This window comes from Dipodomys merriami, unplaced genomic scaffold (genome assembly GCF_024711535.1).
Source record: "Dipodomys merriami isolate MVZ:Mamm:240054 unplaced genomic scaffold, mDipMer1.0.p SCAF_14, whole genome shotgun sequence".
In the NCBI taxonomy this organism is placed as follows: Eukaryota; Metazoa; Chordata; class Mammalia; order Rodentia; family Heteromyidae; genus Dipodomys; species Dipodomys merriami.
The window spans coordinates 13,627,187-13,647,670 of NW_027202715.1; the positions used below are offsets into that span (position 1 = coordinate 13,627,187).

The 20,484-nt window shown below is 39.8% G+C and overlaps 1 protein-coding gene across 1 annotated transcript in view; it reads right to left on the minus strand.

Moving 5' to 3' along the window:
* The window catches only part of Glud1 (glutamate dehydrogenase 1), a 35,192-nt gene continuing 14,708 nt past the window's right edge, over positions 1-20,484 (minus strand). The window contains exons 2-13 of the mRNA XM_070020773.1: positions 20,298-20,378; positions 19,373-19,428; positions 18,183-18,246; positions 14,203-14,297; positions 10,937-11,116; positions 10,052-10,189; positions 9,721-9,858; positions 9,314-9,394; positions 8,484-8,607; positions 7,688-7,779; positions 2,379-2,441; positions 1-1,304 (exon numbers count right to left, since the gene is read on the minus strand). Of these exons, the coding sequence (XP_069876874.1) occupies positions 1,185-1,304; positions 2,379-2,441; positions 7,688-7,779; positions 8,484-8,607; positions 9,314-9,394; positions 9,721-9,858; positions 10,052-10,189; positions 10,937-11,116; positions 14,203-14,297; positions 18,183-18,246; positions 19,373-19,428; positions 20,298-20,378 (1,232 nt within the window). The 3' untranslated portion in view covers positions 1-1,184. The remainder of the gene's footprint in view (positions 1,305-2,378; positions 2,442-7,687; positions 7,780-8,483; positions 8,608-9,313; positions 9,395-9,720; positions 9,859-10,051; positions 10,190-10,936; positions 11,117-14,202; positions 14,298-18,182; positions 18,247-19,372; positions 19,429-20,297; positions 20,379-20,484) is intronic.

Here is a 20,484-nt window from a genome sequence, read left to right on the forward strand (position 1 = left end):
TAGGCTTTAAAAAGGTAGGCTTTTAATAACTGCTCTTTATCACCAGGTTAAGTCATGCAGTTACAAAGTAGTTAGAAATTTGAAAGGATATGGTTAAAAAAAAAAGTGTTCATACATAAATAGTATCTAGTAATTCATTGGGACCCCTACTGTTAAAAAGGACTCGACCAAGTAATCCCCAAACCAAACACTCAACCTCAGGCTGTTTCTAGCCTGCTGCTGAAGCCAAGTGCAGCATGATTAGTCTCTAAAAGGAGGACACGGTCAAGCCACTCACTGGAAGGGTTCAGACTTCATCAGACTCCAAAGGGAGCTCAAATGTTTTTTTTCCCCTCTTTTCTGGAACATTCTACTTCAATTATGGTTCAATTACACAACAGAAGCTCTTCAAAAGGGAACAACTAACATGATAAGGAAGTTACTGTATTCTTTGGACTATGTGTTGTAATTGTAGTTATTTAGCAAATTCTCTAAAATAGCCTCCCTCATTTGCAGATAGGTCTCTGCAGGACTATTTTTGCTGGACAGTAATATATGACTGATAAACTACAAATGATACTGTTTTATGTTATAAAAATACTAGCTTTCATCATTGTTTATAGGCTTTCACTGCTTGAGTCAAGTTAGGCTTGTTAAGTAATTAAAGGCAATATTACAGCAGCATGTTCTTATTTTATTCTGGAAGAATAAAATGCATTAGGAGAAAAGCTTTCATTCTGGTTTTGCTGATGTGCAATACCAGTAATTCACTTGAGGACCATGCCACTTTCTGAAAATGCCATGTACTACTTCTTCCATGTGTCAGAGTCATGTGCCCAGGCTTGTCTGGAGATAAAGTAGTAGGTGGCTGCTCTTGATGCCCTTCCTGGCAGCAGCACTGACTCTGTGGAGAAGAGCCTGGAATGAGGCAGCAAAGCCAGGTGGGAGAGACTTTTTATTAAAAGGCAAAATTTCTAAATGGTTTTCTAGCTTAAGTGATTTATACTTTCACATTCCATTTGTACATGATCCTCTAAACTTAGTTTCTTTCTTAAGGGGCTGATTCAGACTGACTTGTTGAGAACAGTGTCCATTACCTAATGAGTCATAAGAGAGAGAGAGAGAGTTCTGTGGTTACATGTAAACTTGTGATAGGTCGGCAGAAGTTATGGGTGAAGAGGGTGAGGAACGTAGCCACAATCCATCTATGTGAAAGTCACACCAGCCTCGTTGTACACTTTGAAGACTTTCTCAATGGCGTTGACATAGGCAGCTGTTCTCAGGTCCAAGCCCAGGTTATACTTCATGGCTGTGCGCATAATTTGCTAGAATAAGGAAGAAAAGGCAGAGAAGACCACATGACTTATGTAAGCTGGGACATGACACACAAAGTACACAGAGGGATCAAGGAAGTGCTGGTGGCCAAAGAAAACTTCTGTGGCAACGGACTTCCCTCTAGGCAGGAAGGACTAATCTTATAGAATATGAATGATTATTATCTATGCAGCAGCCTGTGATCTCTCTGTCCATTAGACATCCAGTTATCTGGAATGAGTTCATACCTATACTAATGACTGTTCAAAGTAACCAAGAATGTGGCGATGGCTTCACATCTTTGTGAATATATGAAAGGCTTGTGGATTGCATACATTGAAAGGATGGACTTATGTTTATTTTTAATTTTTTTTATGTCAGTACTGGTGCTTGAACTCTGGGCCTGTGTGCTTTCTGAGCTTTTTTTTGGCTAGCACTCTTATTACTTGAGCTCCACAGCTTCACTTGAAGCTTTTTGTGTTTAATTGGAGATAAGAGTCTCATAGACTTTCCTGCCCTGGCTGGCTTTGAACAGAGATCCCAGCTCTCAGTCTCTTGAGTAGCTGGATTACGGGTGTGAGGCACAGTATGTGGTTGGATTTATAACACTTCAATCAGAACTCAAAAAAGAACTATCAAAACAAAGCACAGCTTTCTTTATCAGTATCTGTTCATGCTACTCCAACTTGGAGATCCAATGAGAGAATTTGAGCTCAAGAAGGAATTAGAAAAATTAGACTCACTCACTTTTTGGCCTTGCCTGAAATAGGAATTGAATGGTCAAAAAATCCTTACTTATACTAAATTCTATAGTAAGATAGCTTCCCACAGCAGTCATGTTGTCTATTTGGTTATTCAGTATTTAGCCAACTACCAAGCATTCCTTTCTAACTCAGCCTGATTTATTGCTGAGGGCTGAGAGACTTATCTGAGGGCTGACAACAGTTCTCTGAGTGTGAACAGGCATAAATCTACTGCACATAAATGTGGATCATGTACCAGATTGGTGTTTGCTTTCTTTCACCACACACAATCTGTCCAGAGATAACAGCTGAGCAGAAAGCAGACGCCATCTGCATACCTACCCGGGCAGACCGCTCCATGGTGTAGGCTAAGCCAGAGTGCACGATATCTTTCTCTGATGCACCCTGTTAGGAAAAAGAACACAACTTTATACAAAGACTTGATTTGTGTCTCTAGAAGAATACTAAGGATTCAATCTTTTTTCATTTTTGGCTGGAGCTTGAACTCAGGACCTTGACCCTGGTAGGCTGGGTCTCTACTATTTAAGCCACATATCCAATTTTGTTTTATGCTGGTTTTATCTATCCTATCCTACCTATCCTATCCTACCCTGTCCTGTCCTGGTCCTGGGCCTTGAACTCTGGGCCTGGTAGCAGTCCCTCAGCTCTTCAGCTCAAGGCTAATGCTCTACCTCTTGAGTCACAGCGCCACTTTTGGTTTTCTGGTGGTTTATTGGAGGTAAGAGTCTCACAGACTTTTCTGCCTGAGCTGGCTTTGAACCACAATCCTCAGATCTCAACCTGCTGAGTAGCTAGGATTATAGGCATGAGCCACCAGTGCCCAGCTTGTTCCTGAACTGTTTTGCTCAAGGTTAGCACTCTACCACTTGGGCCACAGCTCTATCTACTTCTGGCTTTTTTTTTGGCAGTTAATTAAGAGTCTCATGGACTTTCCTGCCTGAGCTAGCTTTTAACTGTTATCCTCAGATCTCAGTTTCCTGAGTAGAATTAGCCACTGGCACCCTGCATATGCCAGTTATTTATTTATTTATTTGTTGGTTGGTTGGTTGGTTGTGGGGCCTGAACTCTGGTGGGCGCTGTCCCTCAGCTCTTCAGCTGTAGATCTGCACTCTACCACTTGAGCCTCAGTCCCACTTCTGGCTTTTTCTGCTTATGTGGTGCTGAGGAATCGAACCGAGGGCCTCACGCATGCAAGGCAAGCACTCTAGACACTGAGCCAACTTCCTAGCTCCATGCCAGTTAGTTTTGAGACAGGGTGTCACTTCCTGCCTGGGCATGTACCAGAGCTGTCATACACCTTCTTCAGGTGTTTTTTCTTTGTTGCTGGGATCACAGGTATGTGCCACTGTGTTTGGCTTCATTTCTTGGAGTAAGTTAGTCCCTCTTGTAATGTCATTTTTCTGCTCTAGCTGGCCTCCAGGCCAGTGACCCATTAGTGACCCTCTGAGTCTTAGTCTCTCGTGTAGCTTGGGATGACAGGCAGCTGCTACAGTACTCAGTTATGGATTGAGAAGGAGAATCTCACAAACTTTCTGCCTGAACAGTGATCTGGACTTCCATTCTTGGTCTCCCAAGTAGCTAGGATTATAGGTGCAAGCCACTGATGACCAGCTGATTACCAAGGACTCTTAAAATACTCTTTTCTTTTCAATAAAGCCTTGCAATTTCTGTACAGTATCAAGATACAATATATTTTTTCTTTTTGGTACTGAGAATGGAACCCAGGGCTTCAGGCATGCTAGACCAATGCTTTACCACTGACCTACATATACCCAAGCCAAAGCATAGTATCTTCATAATCTCTTCATTGAAGCAGCTACATTTTAATCACAATTTAGTTTTAATGATGTTGGATAGAAAGAAATACTCATTAAGTAAGATCATGGTAAAACACTGAAACAGAAGAGGATAGCCAAGAAACCTGAGGGTAAATAGCAAGATTAGCACCTCTAACTCATCATGGCATTCACCTCAGTTTTCCAGGTGAACAGCAACACTGGACAGGACACAGGAAGGAATCTTGCTAACGCTACAGTTCTTGGGTAGAACCAAAAGATCTTAGTAACCCTTTAATTTTACTAATGAGGAACAGACAGGCTAGAGAAGGTTACAGACGACCTCCAACCGCATCAAGTCAGCTTATCTCTTTCCTATACAAATTAAATCTATAGATTAATTTCTTTGAATAGACTTATCTTGAAAAGCTTCCTATGAAATTTTTTTTTTTTTTTTTTTTTTTTTTTTTGTCGGCCGTGGGGCTTGAACTCTGGGCCTGGGCGCTGTCCCTCAGCTCTTCAGCTCAAGGCGAGCGCTCTACCACTTGAGCTACAGCGCCACTTCCGGTTTTCTGGTGGTTTATTGGAGATAGGAGTCTCACAGTCTCTCCTGCCCGGGCTGGCTTTGAACCGCGATCCTCAGATCTCAGCCTCCTGAGTAGCTAGGATTACAGGCGTGAGCCACCAGCGCCCGGCGCTTCCTATGAAATTTAAAGGTAACTATAACTACCACTCTTTTTTTTTCCAACAGTAATAATTTTTTTTATTGTAAAGATGCTGTACAGAGGGGTTACAGTTACATGAGTAAGGCAATGAGTACATTTCTTATCGAGCATTGTTAGCCCTTCCCTTGTTCTCCCACTATCCCTTCCCTCTCCCACCTCCCTCATTCTTCCCCTCCTCCCCGCCCAAAGTTGTAAAGTTCACTTCCAGTATATTGTCTTGTGGGCATCATTGTTGCAATGGGTGTCTGTGTCCTTGTTTCAGTGTTCTGTTATTTCCCTTCCTCTCCTCAAATTAGACAAATGTATATATAAGATGCAGGGAACCCAAATCAAGTACAGTGACAACAGGGGATATATAAAGGAAACAAAAAAAAATCACATAGTACATTAAAAACCACAACAAAGAGAAACCTTATGTCTGTATCTCGGGTTCATTTCACTTAGCATTATCTTTTTTTTTTATTGTAAAGATACTATACAGAGGGTTACAGTTACATGAGTGAGGTAATGAGTACACTTCCTCTTGAACATTGTATAACTACCACTCTTAATGTAACATATGCAGCTATAAAGAGGGTCATTAACACAAAGTTATCTGTATTGAACATCTTGATGACATACTGTATTCATTTGAGAAGGTATACGTACATAACTTTTGCATTAAATTTTGTTTTGGTCTGTTAAATTAGGGAAAAAGAAAACTTCCTCTGTATGCTGAATACTACTGTTTCATTGGTTGATTGATTCATACACTCAAACATTAACTGAGTACTTCCTATATGCCAGGCTCTTTCTGGTATTAGGGACACAGCTGAGAAGAAAATGTTTGCATAGAGCCTATATTCTAGTGGGGTAAGGGATAATGCATATACATGGACTTAAAACCATGAGGCATTTTGAATCTAGGTAAAGGCTCAGGTACTAAGGCCTCCCAATACTAAGAGGTAGGAAGATGAGCAAAAGGCAAGCAGAATTAGCAAGCAGGATGGAAAGACAGCAAGAATGTGGTGTCCTGAGAGCTAAGAGATGCCAATATATCCGGGCTGCTGTGATCAATCAATAGTGAGATGAGTTGCTGATGAGTCTGGTTCAGATGAGGACTGAAAAGTGGTCAATGGACTGGATGATGCTGATGTCACTGGGTCCTTTGGCAAGAACAGCTGGTTGGCACTGGTTCAAGAACAGAAAAACAAAGCCTGGTGCTGATGACCCATACCAGCTACTCAGGAAGGAGGCTAAAATCTAGAGGATAATTCGACACCTGTCTGGGAAGAAAAGTCTATCTCTGGGCAGAAGATTGCCAGACACTATCTTTTAAAATAACCAGCCAAAGGCTGTGATGGAGGCATGGCCCAAGCTATAGCCAGCACTATCAACTGGGCAAGCATGAGGCCCCCAGTTAGAATCCTATACTGGCAAAATGAATAGAAGACACTATATATATGAGAGAAATAAAATGGCAGTAATTGGAAGAGGTGGGACTAAGATGCATGTTTTTGAACAGCATACTCTATGACTCAATAGAGGGAAAAATTGATGTGCAAAGAGGGCAAGACTTACAACACATCTGAGAAGCTGGAGACAGGCCATGTAATGCATAGAGCAAGAGCTGAGCTTAACTAGAAGCACAAACATCTGATCTACAACAAGAGAAGATGGCCTAAGTAAGGGTAGGGAAAAGGAACAGGGTGGGTATGCACAAGTTCTTGGCCTGCTTCTACTTTCCCCATGATAAGACAGTTACTCATAAGCTGGAAAGCAAGAGGAAGGAAAGGTGAGGAGGAACACAATGCAATCAGTGAGAGAGAAGAGAGGAATCTGATTCCTGAGCGCCACCTGGGGCTAGAGGTCAGGATTTAAGTGCTGGCAAGGCTGGCAAATGCAGAGGCAGTGGCATGGAGGAGGCAGAGAATTCAAGCCCGGTGTTGTGTTGCCTATATGAAACAAAATGATCAGTTAATAATGATGGAGCATGGAACTTAGTGAGAGAAGTACGAGTACTTTGTGAGGATATTAGGTCAGAAAATGGGATGCAACCCTTTAGCTGAGGGTAAGTTTTTTTCTTTTTGGGCTGTATGAGGTTGAATGCAAGATTTTCCATTTGCTAAAGTGCTCTACCATATACCCAACCTGTTTTTAGTTTCCTGTAAGGTCTCAGTCTTGTCTGGAGCCAGCCTTCAACTAAGATCTTTGACCTTTTAAGTAGCCAGGATCATAGGTGTGTACACCATGCATGAGTTTATTATTTATAGTGGGATCTTACTACCTTTTTGCCTAGGCTTGCTTTGAACTAATCTTTGCTTCCTGAGTAGCTGGGCTTTACAGGTGTGAAGCTGGCAGTTTTTTGTTTTCTGAGGCAGGGTTTTACTAACCAAAACCCAGGCCAGACTCCCTACATAACACCCTAGTACTGGAACTATAGATGCATGGTAACATGCAATTAAAAAATGCATTTTTGACTGCTAAGACTCCTTGAAATCAATGAGAATGAAATATAGCACTACAAGTCTAAAACCAGAGGATACAAAATCATTTAAACACTGAAAGACCAGTAAGTTTACCAAAGATTGTTAAAAAAAAAAAAAGGGGGGGGGGGAAGAATGGGGCTGGGAATGGGGCTTAGTATTGAGTGCTAGCTTTGAGCAATAGCAGCTCAGAGACAGTGCCCAAACCCCCCTGAATTCAAGCTCCAGGACTGGCAAAAGAAAAAAAAAAAGGTGGGGGGGAGGGGAGAAGGCTGGGTACTGGTGGATACCTATAATCCTAGCTATTCAAGAGGCTGAGATCTGGAGGATCACAGTTTGAAGGAAGAAGTCAGCCTGGGCAACAAAGTCCATGTACTTGTTGTCAGCAGAAAAGTCCATGGGACTCCATCCTTAAATAACCAGCCAAAAGCCTTCTCATTGCACTGCCAGTCACTCATGATGGAAATATGCCCTAAATTCTGGCATGCAGCAAAGACTGTAAAAGAAAAGGCACAGTTGTACATGGGAATCAGGCTTTCCAGCCAGAGAGCAAGAATTAAGAGAGTTGTGGTTCTGGGAAGGAGGTGGTCATGGGAGACATCACTGCATGCTATAGTTTTTATGTTACCATCTGTGACTGAATATATGTGAAGTGCCAGACTTACCGATATTCTGTCCTGGAATTCTGCTGTGGGCACGACAGGAATTGTTCCACCATGCTTTCCGAATTTTCTTTCTAAGCTCTCTTGAACAGACACTATAAAAAGCCAAGAGATCAAGGTAAGATACTGCTGGTAGAGGAAGGGGGAAATAGTAAGAACTCAAAGTAGTCCCAAACTATATCCATAACCCTAAACCAATAGTTTTAGATACTTAGCACGAATGACATGGAAGGGTTAATCATTAAAAACTCAGAAAGGAACACAAGACTGCCAAATTCCTGCGTAAATGTGAATTTAGGTCACTGCTCTGTTTCCATAACACCCATTACCAGAGGTTTCCTTTAGTTCTACTAAAAAGAAAATGCTGGGGAAAAAGAAAAGGCAATCAATGGACACTTGGCCAGCTTCTCAGTGACCAAGTACAGGAGCTCAGCTGGAGGCCCCAGTCTCATTTCAGCCTGATGAGAAATTCTCCTCTTAACTGTGGAGCTGACTTTACTTAGACAAAAACAAGTATTCTCATCAGAGGACTCAAAACATTTCAGAACTTTTCTAGGAGCAACCAGAAATAGTTGAATGGATGAATTTCAATGATAAAAGGTTGATGCTTAAAAGACTTATAAAAACAAAACAATATTAACTTGCAGATTACATTCTGGAATATTACTTTGTAATATAAAAATCTTGGTAAAACATATCAGTCAATACAGTGAATAGTTAATGAAGCATATGACTTTTTTTCCAGCCTTTTAACTGTCTCACATTATTATTTCTGGAGAACAAGAATATGGGAACTCACTGAGCAAGTGGTAGTTAGAATCTCTTTCATATTTGAAGGTCAGTCGACCATAGCTGACATGATTTAGATTCTTCAGCCACTCAAAGTAAGACACTGTCACTCCTCCAGCATTCAAGTAGAGATCCTATACACAAATTGTGACAACAAAGAAATAAGAACATGAACATGCTGAGTACCTGTGGCACACGCCTGTAATCCTAGCTACTCAGGAGGTTGAGCCCAGAGAAGAAAAGCCCACGAGACACACAAGTCCAATTAACCAGTAAAATGCCAGACTTGAGACATGGTTTAAGTGGTAAGAGCACCAGCCTAGAAAGTGTAAGGCACTGAGCTTCAAACTTTAGTACTACCAGCACCAACACCAAAAACAACAAATCAATATATAAAAACAAGTAAATCAATTTTCCAGTTATTTCTTGTAGTCAAGAAATTCAATACCAAGGCAGTCTAAGCTTTAAACAATTCCATAGTATCAGAAATTTCAGAGTTAATGACTGTTTTCCTTCTCCCATTACCCTTCAGTAGCCTATTCAGTTAAGTTCAATTTCTTACATGCTTCTCTCAAGAGGCCCTTCAAAATGGATCCTCTGACCACACTTACTTCCAATGACATACCATGAACACATGCTCCTCACAGTAGTTTTTCCTTTATTTTTTGATACATGATCTTACTATGTAGCCCAGGCTGGTCTCAAACTCACTATCCTTTTGCCTCAGCTTTCTAAGTGCTGAGATTAGAAGCATGAACCATCATGCTTGATTCACTTTATTTTCTCAAAATAATGAAAGACACTTATGGTTTCAGATACTGTTGAACATAGATGACTTACTGGAATAACCATGATGTTCCTCTCCAGGAAAATCTTATCAGCTTCTGGAGTGGTCGGTCCATTGGCACCTTCAGCAATGATCTGCAAGAGTCAGGGACAGATGGAAAATGCCAGGAACACAGTCATTGGGCAAGAGGTGTGGATAGGAGGATGAGAGGAAAAGCATAATTTTAATTAAACTTTACAAGTTATTTTGCTCTACTAAATTTATGAGTATATAATGCTAATTTTGTCTCTATTTTTCTTCCTTACATTTTGGAAGTTGCACAACTCTGAACATACTGAAAATTATGAGAGTACTTTAAATGTGTGGAATTTATGGTATATGCCACCAATAAAGATGTTAATAAAATGAGACTTTTTACTCAGATCACCCTAATTTTATAAGACAATGGTAATGCTTGCACCTTGGCTTTGACTCTGGGTGCGTTGGACTTGGTCAACTGCTTCTCGCTGGCAGCAGGGATCAGTATGTCACAGTCAGCTTCCAAGATACTTCCCTCATAGACCTTTGCCTTGGGGAAGCCCAGAATCGATCCATGTTGCTGTAATTGATTGAAAAACAGAATTAATGCCTGTTCCAAAGTCTAGATGGCTTTATTTTGTGCCTACTACATAAAAATGTATTTATTAAAAGCTTTTAAAAATATATTAATAATTGAAAAGAGCAATGGGAATAGGTTTAAATAAGATAAGGCTAAGGGTAATCAAACTGTTCTAGAAATTAGATTAACATACCAATTTGAAATCTTCCAGTTCCTTTGGGTCAATACCATCTGGATTCCATATACTCCCATCAGATTCACCAACACCAACACATTTAGCACCAAAACGATGTAAATATCTCATAGAGTGCAGGCCCACATTACCAAATCCCTGTGAAGAAAAATTATAGATGACATAAAAAGGCTTTGTATGAATCTTTTTTTTTTTTTTTGGTTTGGCGTAGGGCTTGAACTCTGGGCTTGGATGCTGTCGCTGTGCTCTTCATTTCAAGGCTAGTGCTCTACCACTTGTGCCACAGCACCACTTCTGGTTTTCTGGTGGTTAACTGGAGATAAGAGTCTCACGGACTTTCTTGTCTGGGCTGGCTTTGAACTGCGATCCTCAGATCTCAGCCTTCTGAGTAGCTAGGAATACAGGCGTGAACCATCGGCGCCCGGCATGGATCATATTCTGACCAATGTACTCCTATGGTTTCTCATTCCATAGTAATGACTACTCCACTGTGGTCATTCTCCAATGACCAGTGGTTCCTATGGCTGTATAAAGGTATGTCACTAGGTTAGAGGAATAGAATCTCTATTTTAAAGTATCATTCATTTTAATTTGCAGTCCCTTAGATTCACATATCAGATAATTCTGAGCCAATGGACAAACTTTTCTGCACATTCACAACAGTTGTAGAAAACTGTTATGTCCCCAAGATACAACTAATATATAAAGAAATAAAAAAATAATTCACAAGTATCTAAGAGAGATGAATTAAACCAAGGTTAAAGGAAAAGGATGTATTATACAGGAACCACACTAAAAACCTAAAAGATTCAAAAGAATAAAATTTAAAGCTACAAATCTATAAACATTAAAAAAATGTAAATTATAAACCTTTTTTTTTTTTACCTGAACAACAAATGTCTTATCCCCAAATCCTGGTGTCATCCCTAAAATGCTCATGTAAGAAGCTTCATTGATGAAATTTTCAATCCCATGGAACACACCACGGCCAGTTGCAGAGATGCGCCCGTGGATGCCACCTTGACTGATGGGTTTACCAGTAACGCAGGCATGTGCATTAATATCCTGCAAGAGGAGGCATGACTTAAAGAAGGAAATAACTCAAGTCCTACGATCAACCAACTAAAGTCAAAGCACATTCTCATTAAACAAAAAATACTCTCATGAAAAAATGTGTAACAGGAGACTTCTAAGTTCAAAACCTGTCTAGGCTATATGGTAAGGCCTTGTCTCAAAATATCAAACAAAATGTGTAAATGGTGACATGGTGGCACACACCTGTATTCCCAGCACTTAGGAAGCTGAGGCAGGAAGAACTTGAGAGTTTGAGGCCAGCTTGGGAGGCCTAGTGAGACCTCAAAAAGCTGAAAAGAAAAAGGGTGTAGTGCCAAGTGCTTGCATGTCTGTAAGTATGCATATATCTAAAGCACAATTCACTAATAGGGACAGGCCTCATTTTTTCAACTTTCTGTTCTAGAAAATATAAAAAGTTCCTGCCAGGAGAAAATAAAGGGTTTAGATATTAGTATCAAATGCAATAACCAATTATTATAAAAGTAGGCACATTCAACCTGAAGCTATTATTTCAATGGAGCACAAGTCATTCTGAGTCAAGGTATATACATTCCACTGGTCTTAATCTACCACAAGACTTGACTATATCACCACATCAGCTAGAGACAGGAAGAGGCAATGTGCAGCTTTCTTGGATGGGGAGATTCAGAAATATTGCATTCTTCTGACAAGCTATTCTTTTATTTTAAAAAGGGAACTTGGAAAGATACTTAAGTTTATTTAAGAGAGGAGGAAAGTATTTAAGAATGTTTAAAAAGGTATATGTGGGCAAGATACTGAGGACTGTGCCAGTGTGGGTGCCAGTATCACTGGCCAGCATCATTAGCTCTGCAAAGCGAGAGGCATCAATCCGCTTGAGTTTTTACCAGTCATCTCTTGGCCCGCCCCTCTTTCCACTCTGGGTGTACATGTATACTCTTGGTCAAAATTAGGTTTAATTATAAGGAAGGAAGGAGGTTTCCTTCAAATCAGCACACCTACTACAAACACGGCAAGCAGAAGACTGGAACAGACACATGGATCATGAACTGGAGAGGAGAGGCAATCTCCCTATATATATATAGGAAATTGGCAGAGGATTGAGGCAACTTGCTACTATTGATCACGTGCAGTGCCTAGTGTCACATCAAATTTCTATCCCCAATATTATGCTATGGCAGAAGAGTTAGTGACCTGGTCTTTATATTCATCAAGTATTTTTACATAGAGAACCTGTATAATTACCAACAGAAAGGAAGGAGGTTAAAATGGACAGTCTTATAAAGCGCTATAGAAACAGTAGTTTTCCCACAGTTTCCTTTCATGAATAATTAAAACTTAACTGCAAGCCTTGTAAGTTGCCAAATGCTTCTGAACAGTGGAAATGCAAATGCTGAGGCTGAAGGAAATACTGTCTGAGAACAGGCCTGGTGCCAGCTGCCAGGCTCACTAGCATACCTAATGGTCCTAGAACCTTGGGAGGTAGGGAGATAGCACCACTCTTCCATGCTGCACTGCCAAGAGGACAGAGCTCTAGTCTAAAAATGAGTAACCAAAACTATGACTTCCTCACAATAAAAACAAAAAACAAAAAACAAAAACCCAACCCCTTCCCCCCCCAAAAAAACCTATGACTTCCTTATATATGCCTGGACTTTCAATTTCCTATCAGTTGAAGAAAGGTCTCTTCTTAGTACAGTTTAGCTGACAATGCCTTGTAAACTTTTCTTGTGCTGCCATCACTGTGAACAAACTACAAGTAATAATGCTATTAGTTTACAATCCTCTCAATGCAGGGTGAGGTGGCCTATCAACTTAGTTACTTAGAGATTCAGTCTGAAAGGATGGCAGTTTACGGCCTAGGCAAAAAGGATGGAGAGACCCCATTGTCAGAAAACAATGGGTAGGGCAAAGAGCACCTGCCATCCCAGCTCCAACAGGAAGTGTAAGAAGATTATGGTCTGGTCCAAGCCAGATAGGGCAAGAGTGAGACACTATCTCAAACACAGCCAAAGCTTTTTTAAGGGTTGAAGGTGTGGCTCAAGAGGAAGAGCATATGCCTAGCAAGTATGAAACCCTACATCCAAGCCTCAGCATTATACTCCAACCTACCAGCCAACCAACCAAAAGTTGAGCTCATTTAATATTAAAAGGTGACATATGGAAGTGGTCCTTTTGGGAATGGTGGTCCATACCAAGATTCTCTGATGTATCTAATGCTGCTCCTGTTTATTTCAATGGATATGACTAGATGTAAAATTTATACTTATTTTTAGTGTTTACTAAGCACTGTGGATAGTTCTAAGTGTACTAGATAATACTACTATGAAGTAGTATTTATACAAAGGTATAACTATTACTACCCAAGCTCCTGGCCACAGGATGTCACTGAGTGATATCCTATCAGGAAATACAGCATACCTCTCTGTTTCTCCTTCTCCAAGACCTTATCTTTCCACTTGGGATCTTGAAAGACCTGCCCTGTTCACCTCCAACCCCTTTCCTGAGGGACACTGCTAATACTTTTCATCTATCTCTCACACCAATGAATCTATGGCTCAAAGCCAGATTCTAAACTCTACCATTTCTATTCCTCTTATCTTCTAAATTCCTAGATGTTCAAATCCAACCCATTTTTAAGATTTATCCCTCTTTTAGAAACAGCAGCTTTGTATAACTCATGTATTATACTATTCTTGTACCTTATCTGCTCCTTTTAAGTGAAAGCTCTAGAGTCAGAATAGATTATCCTCTAACTCATGATCTTCCTGGATTCAACCTCCTGAGTGCTGAGATTTCAGGTACGCACTACCAGGCCCACCTTAGAATATTTCTTAAATAACCTATTTCAGTAGCTCATGAAATGAACTGCCCTAGTTGCGGGACAGTCCCAGCCCCAGGGCCCAGCTCAACCTATGTTCACTATGTTTATAGTTTTGTAACAAAGAAAAGAAAAGCAAAGTTGTGTGCATGGCAAGTTTATGATTTTTCAAAGGGAAGAGATGAACCCAGATTCCCAATTTCTCATACAATCAGCTGCATTGTTACTTCTTGTGGACAGTAGTGCAGGAAGCCTTGGGGCTCCAGTGGATACTCACATAGTGCCCTATGGTGCTGGCATAGGTGTCAGCGATCCAGGACATCTCCCGCTCGCCGGTGCTCATGTCCGGGGCAGGCACATCAATGCCAGGACCTGGGAGCACAGGGAAAGGGCAGTACGCCAGTTTTGAAGACAAACTTACCCCAGACCAAAAATCCTTGCAATTCTCTAAGAGAACAAAGTCACTGTGGCTAGAAAAGTTTAGATCTCATTTAGGTAAGGAAAGAACAGAAATCCTCATTACATGTTTCTCTGTATGTAGCACTTTCTCCTACTGGCATTTACAAGTCTGGAAGCTAGCTATGCACAATAGTCAGAAGCCACCTCATGGGAGTTCTGAGTGTGATCACAGGCAAATCGATTTGGTCTCCCAAATTCAGTTCCCTAGACTGTAAGAGAGATAGCAGTACCATTTTGCTTGACATAAGCAGGATTATCATGGCAAGAGGATGCATATGAAGTACATAGCAACAGGCGGTTACTGGTTTATTCCTCCTTACCATCCTGAGAAGAGGGAAGTATCATTGTTGAAGCAATCATTTAATGCCCCTAAAACTATAACTTGTGTTAGAATGATGCTCTGACCTATCTATTGTGCAGTGTGCTTAAAAATTTAAGCCTTGGCCTTTAATTCCTCAGGTCACTGCCAGCTCTAATGCTGATGGTCAGAGTGAACCCTGAGAAAATGTGTTCAGTGATGCTCACTCCAATCTGTAAAGGCAGGACTATGTAGAAATACTCCTCTCAAGACAAATTATAAACAAGGTCATTTACTATTTTCTTTGGATTTCAGCCTTCTTATAAAGTTACAACTATATAGTTAATTCTATTAGACAAACTCTTTCTAAAAACATAACTTTAAAAGTGGTTAAGCTATTTTTTAATTCTCTTACAGGAAATCCTATAAATCTCATGCTATCTACCCTCCCTAGCACCCTCTCTCCACCAGCACTGCCACTTAAAGACTGAAACCCTGTTCTAGCCTCTTCCACTGGCAAAAGGGCTCCACTTACCCTAGCTGCTCACTTTCATTCCTTGAAAATGACATACCCCAGCAGCTGCAGCTTAGTACAATTTTTCTATTTAATATTTCTTTTGTAAGGGACAAATGACACATTGCTACTACTATTTCTAGAGATAATCTTGTTTCTACCAACATGAAGAATAAGCATGTTGTTTCAAAGCAACAATTCCAATTGGCAAGCCTAAAATAGTTTGTGATTCAGACAGTATATTAACTGGTCCTTAAAAATATTAGTTTAGGGCTGGGAAGGTGGCTCAGTGGTAGACTGCTTTCCTCACATGCATGAGGCCCTGGGTTAGATTCCTCAGCACCACATAAACAGAAAAAGCTGGAAGTGGTGCTGTGTCTCAAGTGGTGGAGCACTAGCCTTGAGCTGAAGAGCTGAGGGACAGCGCCCAGGCCCCACGATCACCAAAAAAATAAATAAATAAAATAACTAAAATAAATAAAATATTAGTTTAGAAAGACAACCTCCCCTACTGAAGATAAAATCAAAGTACTACTGGGTTTACGAATGTTCTTCACAAAAATCAATCTATGGTGGCGGATTAACTACAAGTAACTACTGACTGCAAGTAGTCCCTGAATTGCAGAATTTATTTATAATATTTAACAAAGAGGTCTGTGGCAAAAGTCCATTTTTTTCTAAGAACATGAGTATAAGGTAAGAACTGAAGGTATATGTAGACATAGGAGATGAGAAGGTTGGAGACATAGGAACCTGCAGGGAAATGTCACAGTATGTACACAGTATGTTACAATCTGACACAAGGTAATCAATAATTTCAAACTTTTCAAAAAATTATAAGAGAAAGCAATACTTTCAAACTCATTCTATGGGGCTGATATCACCTTGATACCAAAGCTAGAAAAAGATATTACAGGAAAACTACAGACCAAATACCTCTTACAATTGTACCAAAAGAAATAAAATATTTAGTTCTAAGCCTTCTAGACTGGGAACTATGAGACATTATTGAAAGAAGTTAGTGATCACAATAAATGGAAAGATAGTCTATGCTCATAGATTGGAAGAAAACATGATTATGATGCCAACACCCCCCAAATTGGTCCATACTCAATACTTCACTATTAAAACCCCACCTGCTCCACTTCCCTCCAGCACCTGTCACTCCACCAGGATTGTGACAAGCTGATTCTGAAGTCATAAAATGAAACAGTCAGAATTCAGTCTCATAACTCAGATTGTGTGAATCATTAGCTGACAGTTTATGGAAAGTCAAAAGAATAGACATGTAAACTTTGATGTCATTCAGTGTCTCCACAGTCACTTAACTTACTGGTCAAGATTCATTAAATTACACTGGACACACTCTAAATGTGAGCAATAATCAAGACTGGATAAAGGTTAAAACCAAAGCTATTAAAATGCTCAGGCTTAGAGATAAGATATAAACATCAGTGAAGGCCATCATGAAGCTAAACCTGCTTTCAATTCATCATATCAGAATTAGAAGTTTTTCCACAGGCGTGGATGAGGTAGTGAACATGCTGCCTCTGTCAGTATGCTTCTACTTTGCAAGGATGTGTAAGTTCCTGCTGCTATAGGGAATGGTGAGAACCCAAATGCTTTTTAAAATTTGGAATTCATGGGGCTGGGAAGGTGGTTCAGTGGTAGAGCACTTGCCTTGCATGCATGAGATCCTGGGTTCAATTCCTCAGCACCACATAAGAAAAAAGAAAAAAGTCGGAACTGGCGCTGTGGCTCAAGTGGTAGAGCACTAGCCTTGAGCTGAAGAGCTGAGGGACAGCGCCCAGGCCCTGAGTTCAGGCCCCATGACTGGACCCAAAAAAATAATAAATAAAATTTGGAATTCAGGCCAAATCTTGTAAAATTCCAGCTTTAGTTGTATTTATTTTATTTCCATAGTAGTTTACCTTATGCTTTAATTTTCTAAAAATGGGACAAATTTCAAAATATGAATACCTTAGTTTGCAAGTGAAGGGAATGTGGGGAAAAAAAGAGCAAAGGCAGGAAAGAAAAAAGGACTCATTGTTGTTTTTAGTCTTTTTTAGTGTTGTGTGTGTAGGTATAATAAGGCAAACATTCTATTAATTTTTATTTATCTTATTTAAGCAAGTGAGAAGCTTTTTAGATCAAGAAAAGAAACATATATAAAAAATATAAGTAAGCCAGTTCCAGGGGCTCATGCTGCAATGCTAGCTACTCAGAAGTCTGAGATCTAGGGATCACAGTTTAAAGCCAGTCTGGGCAGAAAAGTCCATAAGACTCTTTTCTCCAATTACCAATAAAAGCTGGATGTGGAGCTGTGGCCCACTCAGGGACAGTGTCCAGGCCCTGAGTTCAAGCCCCAGGACTGCTGCATACACACACACAAAAGTTAAGATTGCTTGAAAATTTATACATTGCGAAGAATCCTATCTTACACAGAATGTATAAACACTGACACTAGCCAGTAAGACAATAAATATCTAGCAAATGAGCACAAGTATACTTAGAACTGCATTGTTGTTGAGAACCACATTAGCTTCACTACCTATTTTTATTGCTTTAAAGCTACAGCTATACTGTTTAAAAACAGTAACTCCAAAAAGCATCGGATTCTTCCCCACTTTTGGGAAGATAGGATGGTTATTTAAAAAAATTGATTTCTACATATAAATTTTTTAAAAAATGAATTCAGGTATTTCACATCCTAAGCATTTCAACTGGCTCAGTAGAGAAGCTATCAGAGCGTACACTGATTCAAACACTTAGGAGGCATGCACAAGAAGAGGACATGTACATTGACAGCCTGAACTTCCCTATTATGGATGTGTTATAAAGAGTCTGAGTATGTCTGCCTATGATATCTATCACAGAACCTGGCTTTTAGGTAAAAAAGGGCTCTGTGTTGAGGCACACATAAAAGATTTATCAGAATTACTTTGTAAGTCTCATTATACACAGAAAAGCACATAGCAATACATACCAATAAAGCCCTTCTTTGCTAGTTCCATGGTGAACCTCCTTGTGATCTTTTCCAATTCATTATCCTAGAAAAAGGGGTGGGGGGGGGAGATAAAACACCAATAATAAAACAATGGAGAAAATCATTTAGGGTTATTCATATTTTCCAAGCACAGAGCATTTCCATGTATTTCTTACTGTAATCCTCTGTATAACCACAACATATTTCCATTTTAAAGGCACAAAAAAGGATAAAAAATAAGATTATAGGGGATGAGGGTGAGCTTAGCATGCATGAGCTTCTGCACTCAATCTATGTAACAAAAAGGTTAGGAAAATGACGACAGAACTAGGACTTAACACCAGTTCCTATTCTCCACTTAAAAGAAAAACACTAGGGGCTGGGAAGGTGGCTCAGTGGTAGAGCGCTTGCCTTGCATGCATGAGGCCCTGGGTTCGATTCCTCAGCACCACATAAGCAGAAAAAGCTGGAAGTGGCGCTGTGGCTCAAGTGGTAGAGCACTAGCCTTGAGCTGAAGAGCTGAGGGACAGCGCCCAGGCCCAGAGTTCAGGCCCCATGACCGGACCCTCCCCCCCCCAAAAGAAAAACACTAAACCTTAATCAAGCTTAACTGAAAAATGATACAGCCAAGTTTGGTGGCACATGCTTATAATCCCAGCACTCAGGAGGCTGAAGTGGACCTGGGTTACATATCAAGACCCTCTCAAAATGATGTATTATATTCATATGGAACATGTGAACTATGTCTACATTCTCATTTAAATAGTACATTTTAAAGAGAATGATACGTATTTATTATGTTTTTATATAAAACATTAATTTACTAATGGGTAGATCACTCTAAAAACCAATTTTAATTATCTTGGAACTGACAGGATCAACAATATACTTTACTGGATTAAGATATTTGCTCCCTAAAACATATATGTACTAAAAATTTAGATCATAGTTTTAAATCATAGATGTGTCTGAATATATTAAAGTAGGAAAATGAAAAAAGGTACTGGTAGGTAGTTAAGTTTTTTGTATGACAACACACTCTATAAGGTAATTATTTGCTTTTTTCATAATGCTTCTGGAAATCATAAAAAACCATTAATCTCACTGGTACAGGGTATAAATAGAAATCCAAAATGTCTAGTTCTTTGGTAAATGCATTGTATGTGTATATCTGTCACTTTGTTACTTACTGTGTAGTTCTTGGGATTGATCTTAACACCGGCTTTAGCACCCCCAAACGGCACATCTGGAAGAGGAGACTAAAAGTTGTTACTCTATAAAGGTTAAAATACAGGTTGCGGATTTTCTTTTTTTTTTTTCTTTTTTGCCAGTCATGGGGCCTGAACTCTGGGCCTGGGCACTGACCTTCAGCTCTTCAGCTCAAGGCTGAAGAGCCACAGTGCTACTTCTGGCTTTTTCTGCTTATGTGGTGCTGAGGAATTGAACCCAGGGCCTCATGCATGCAAGGCAAGCACTCTACAACTGAACCACCTTCCCAGCCCCAGGTTGAGGATTTCTTATCTGAAATCAGAAGACTTTTTAGCTTTCTGATTTAAAAAGATCTGCATCTATATGATGCTGTATCTTGGGGATGGAATTCAAGTCTAAACAAGTGTATTCTGTTTTATGAAGACACAGAAGCCTATGAGAAATTTGGAATGACACTGTTAGTATGCTTGCTCTTTAACTGCCGGGTACCCATTGTATAAGGTCAAGTATGGAATTTTCTAATTGCTACATGTTGGAGTTCAGAAAGATTCAAATTTTAGAGCACTCTGGATTTCAGATGTTTACAGATGTTCAACCTGTATTACAAAAATGTGAATGTATGGAAATGTAACAACGAAATCCCTCCCTGTATAACCAATGTAAGCTGAAAAAAGAAAAAGGTGAGATGCCCTTTCAGAACTCAAATCAATCTCTTCTAAAATAAATTTTTAACTAAAAACTAAGTTTGATCATTAAGACTAATTGAAAAATGTTTAAGACTTAGTATGCAACTAAAAACAAAAAAATTCAGTTCTGATAAGATACATTTCTAAAACGTAAAAATAAGCCTTATATGTAAACATATAGTCCAAGAGTTATTAAGTAGCAACGAAGAGGATCACTTACCCACCACTGCACACTTATATGTCATCAGAGAAGCCAGGGCTTTTACTTCATCTACACTCACATCAGTGCTGTAACGGATACCTGGTGATGATTTTTATGGAAAAGAAAATAGGGGTGGCGGGAGAGGAGGGATATTTATTTAGAACAGATTTCCAGGAAGTTTCAAAACAAAGAAACACCCCAAATT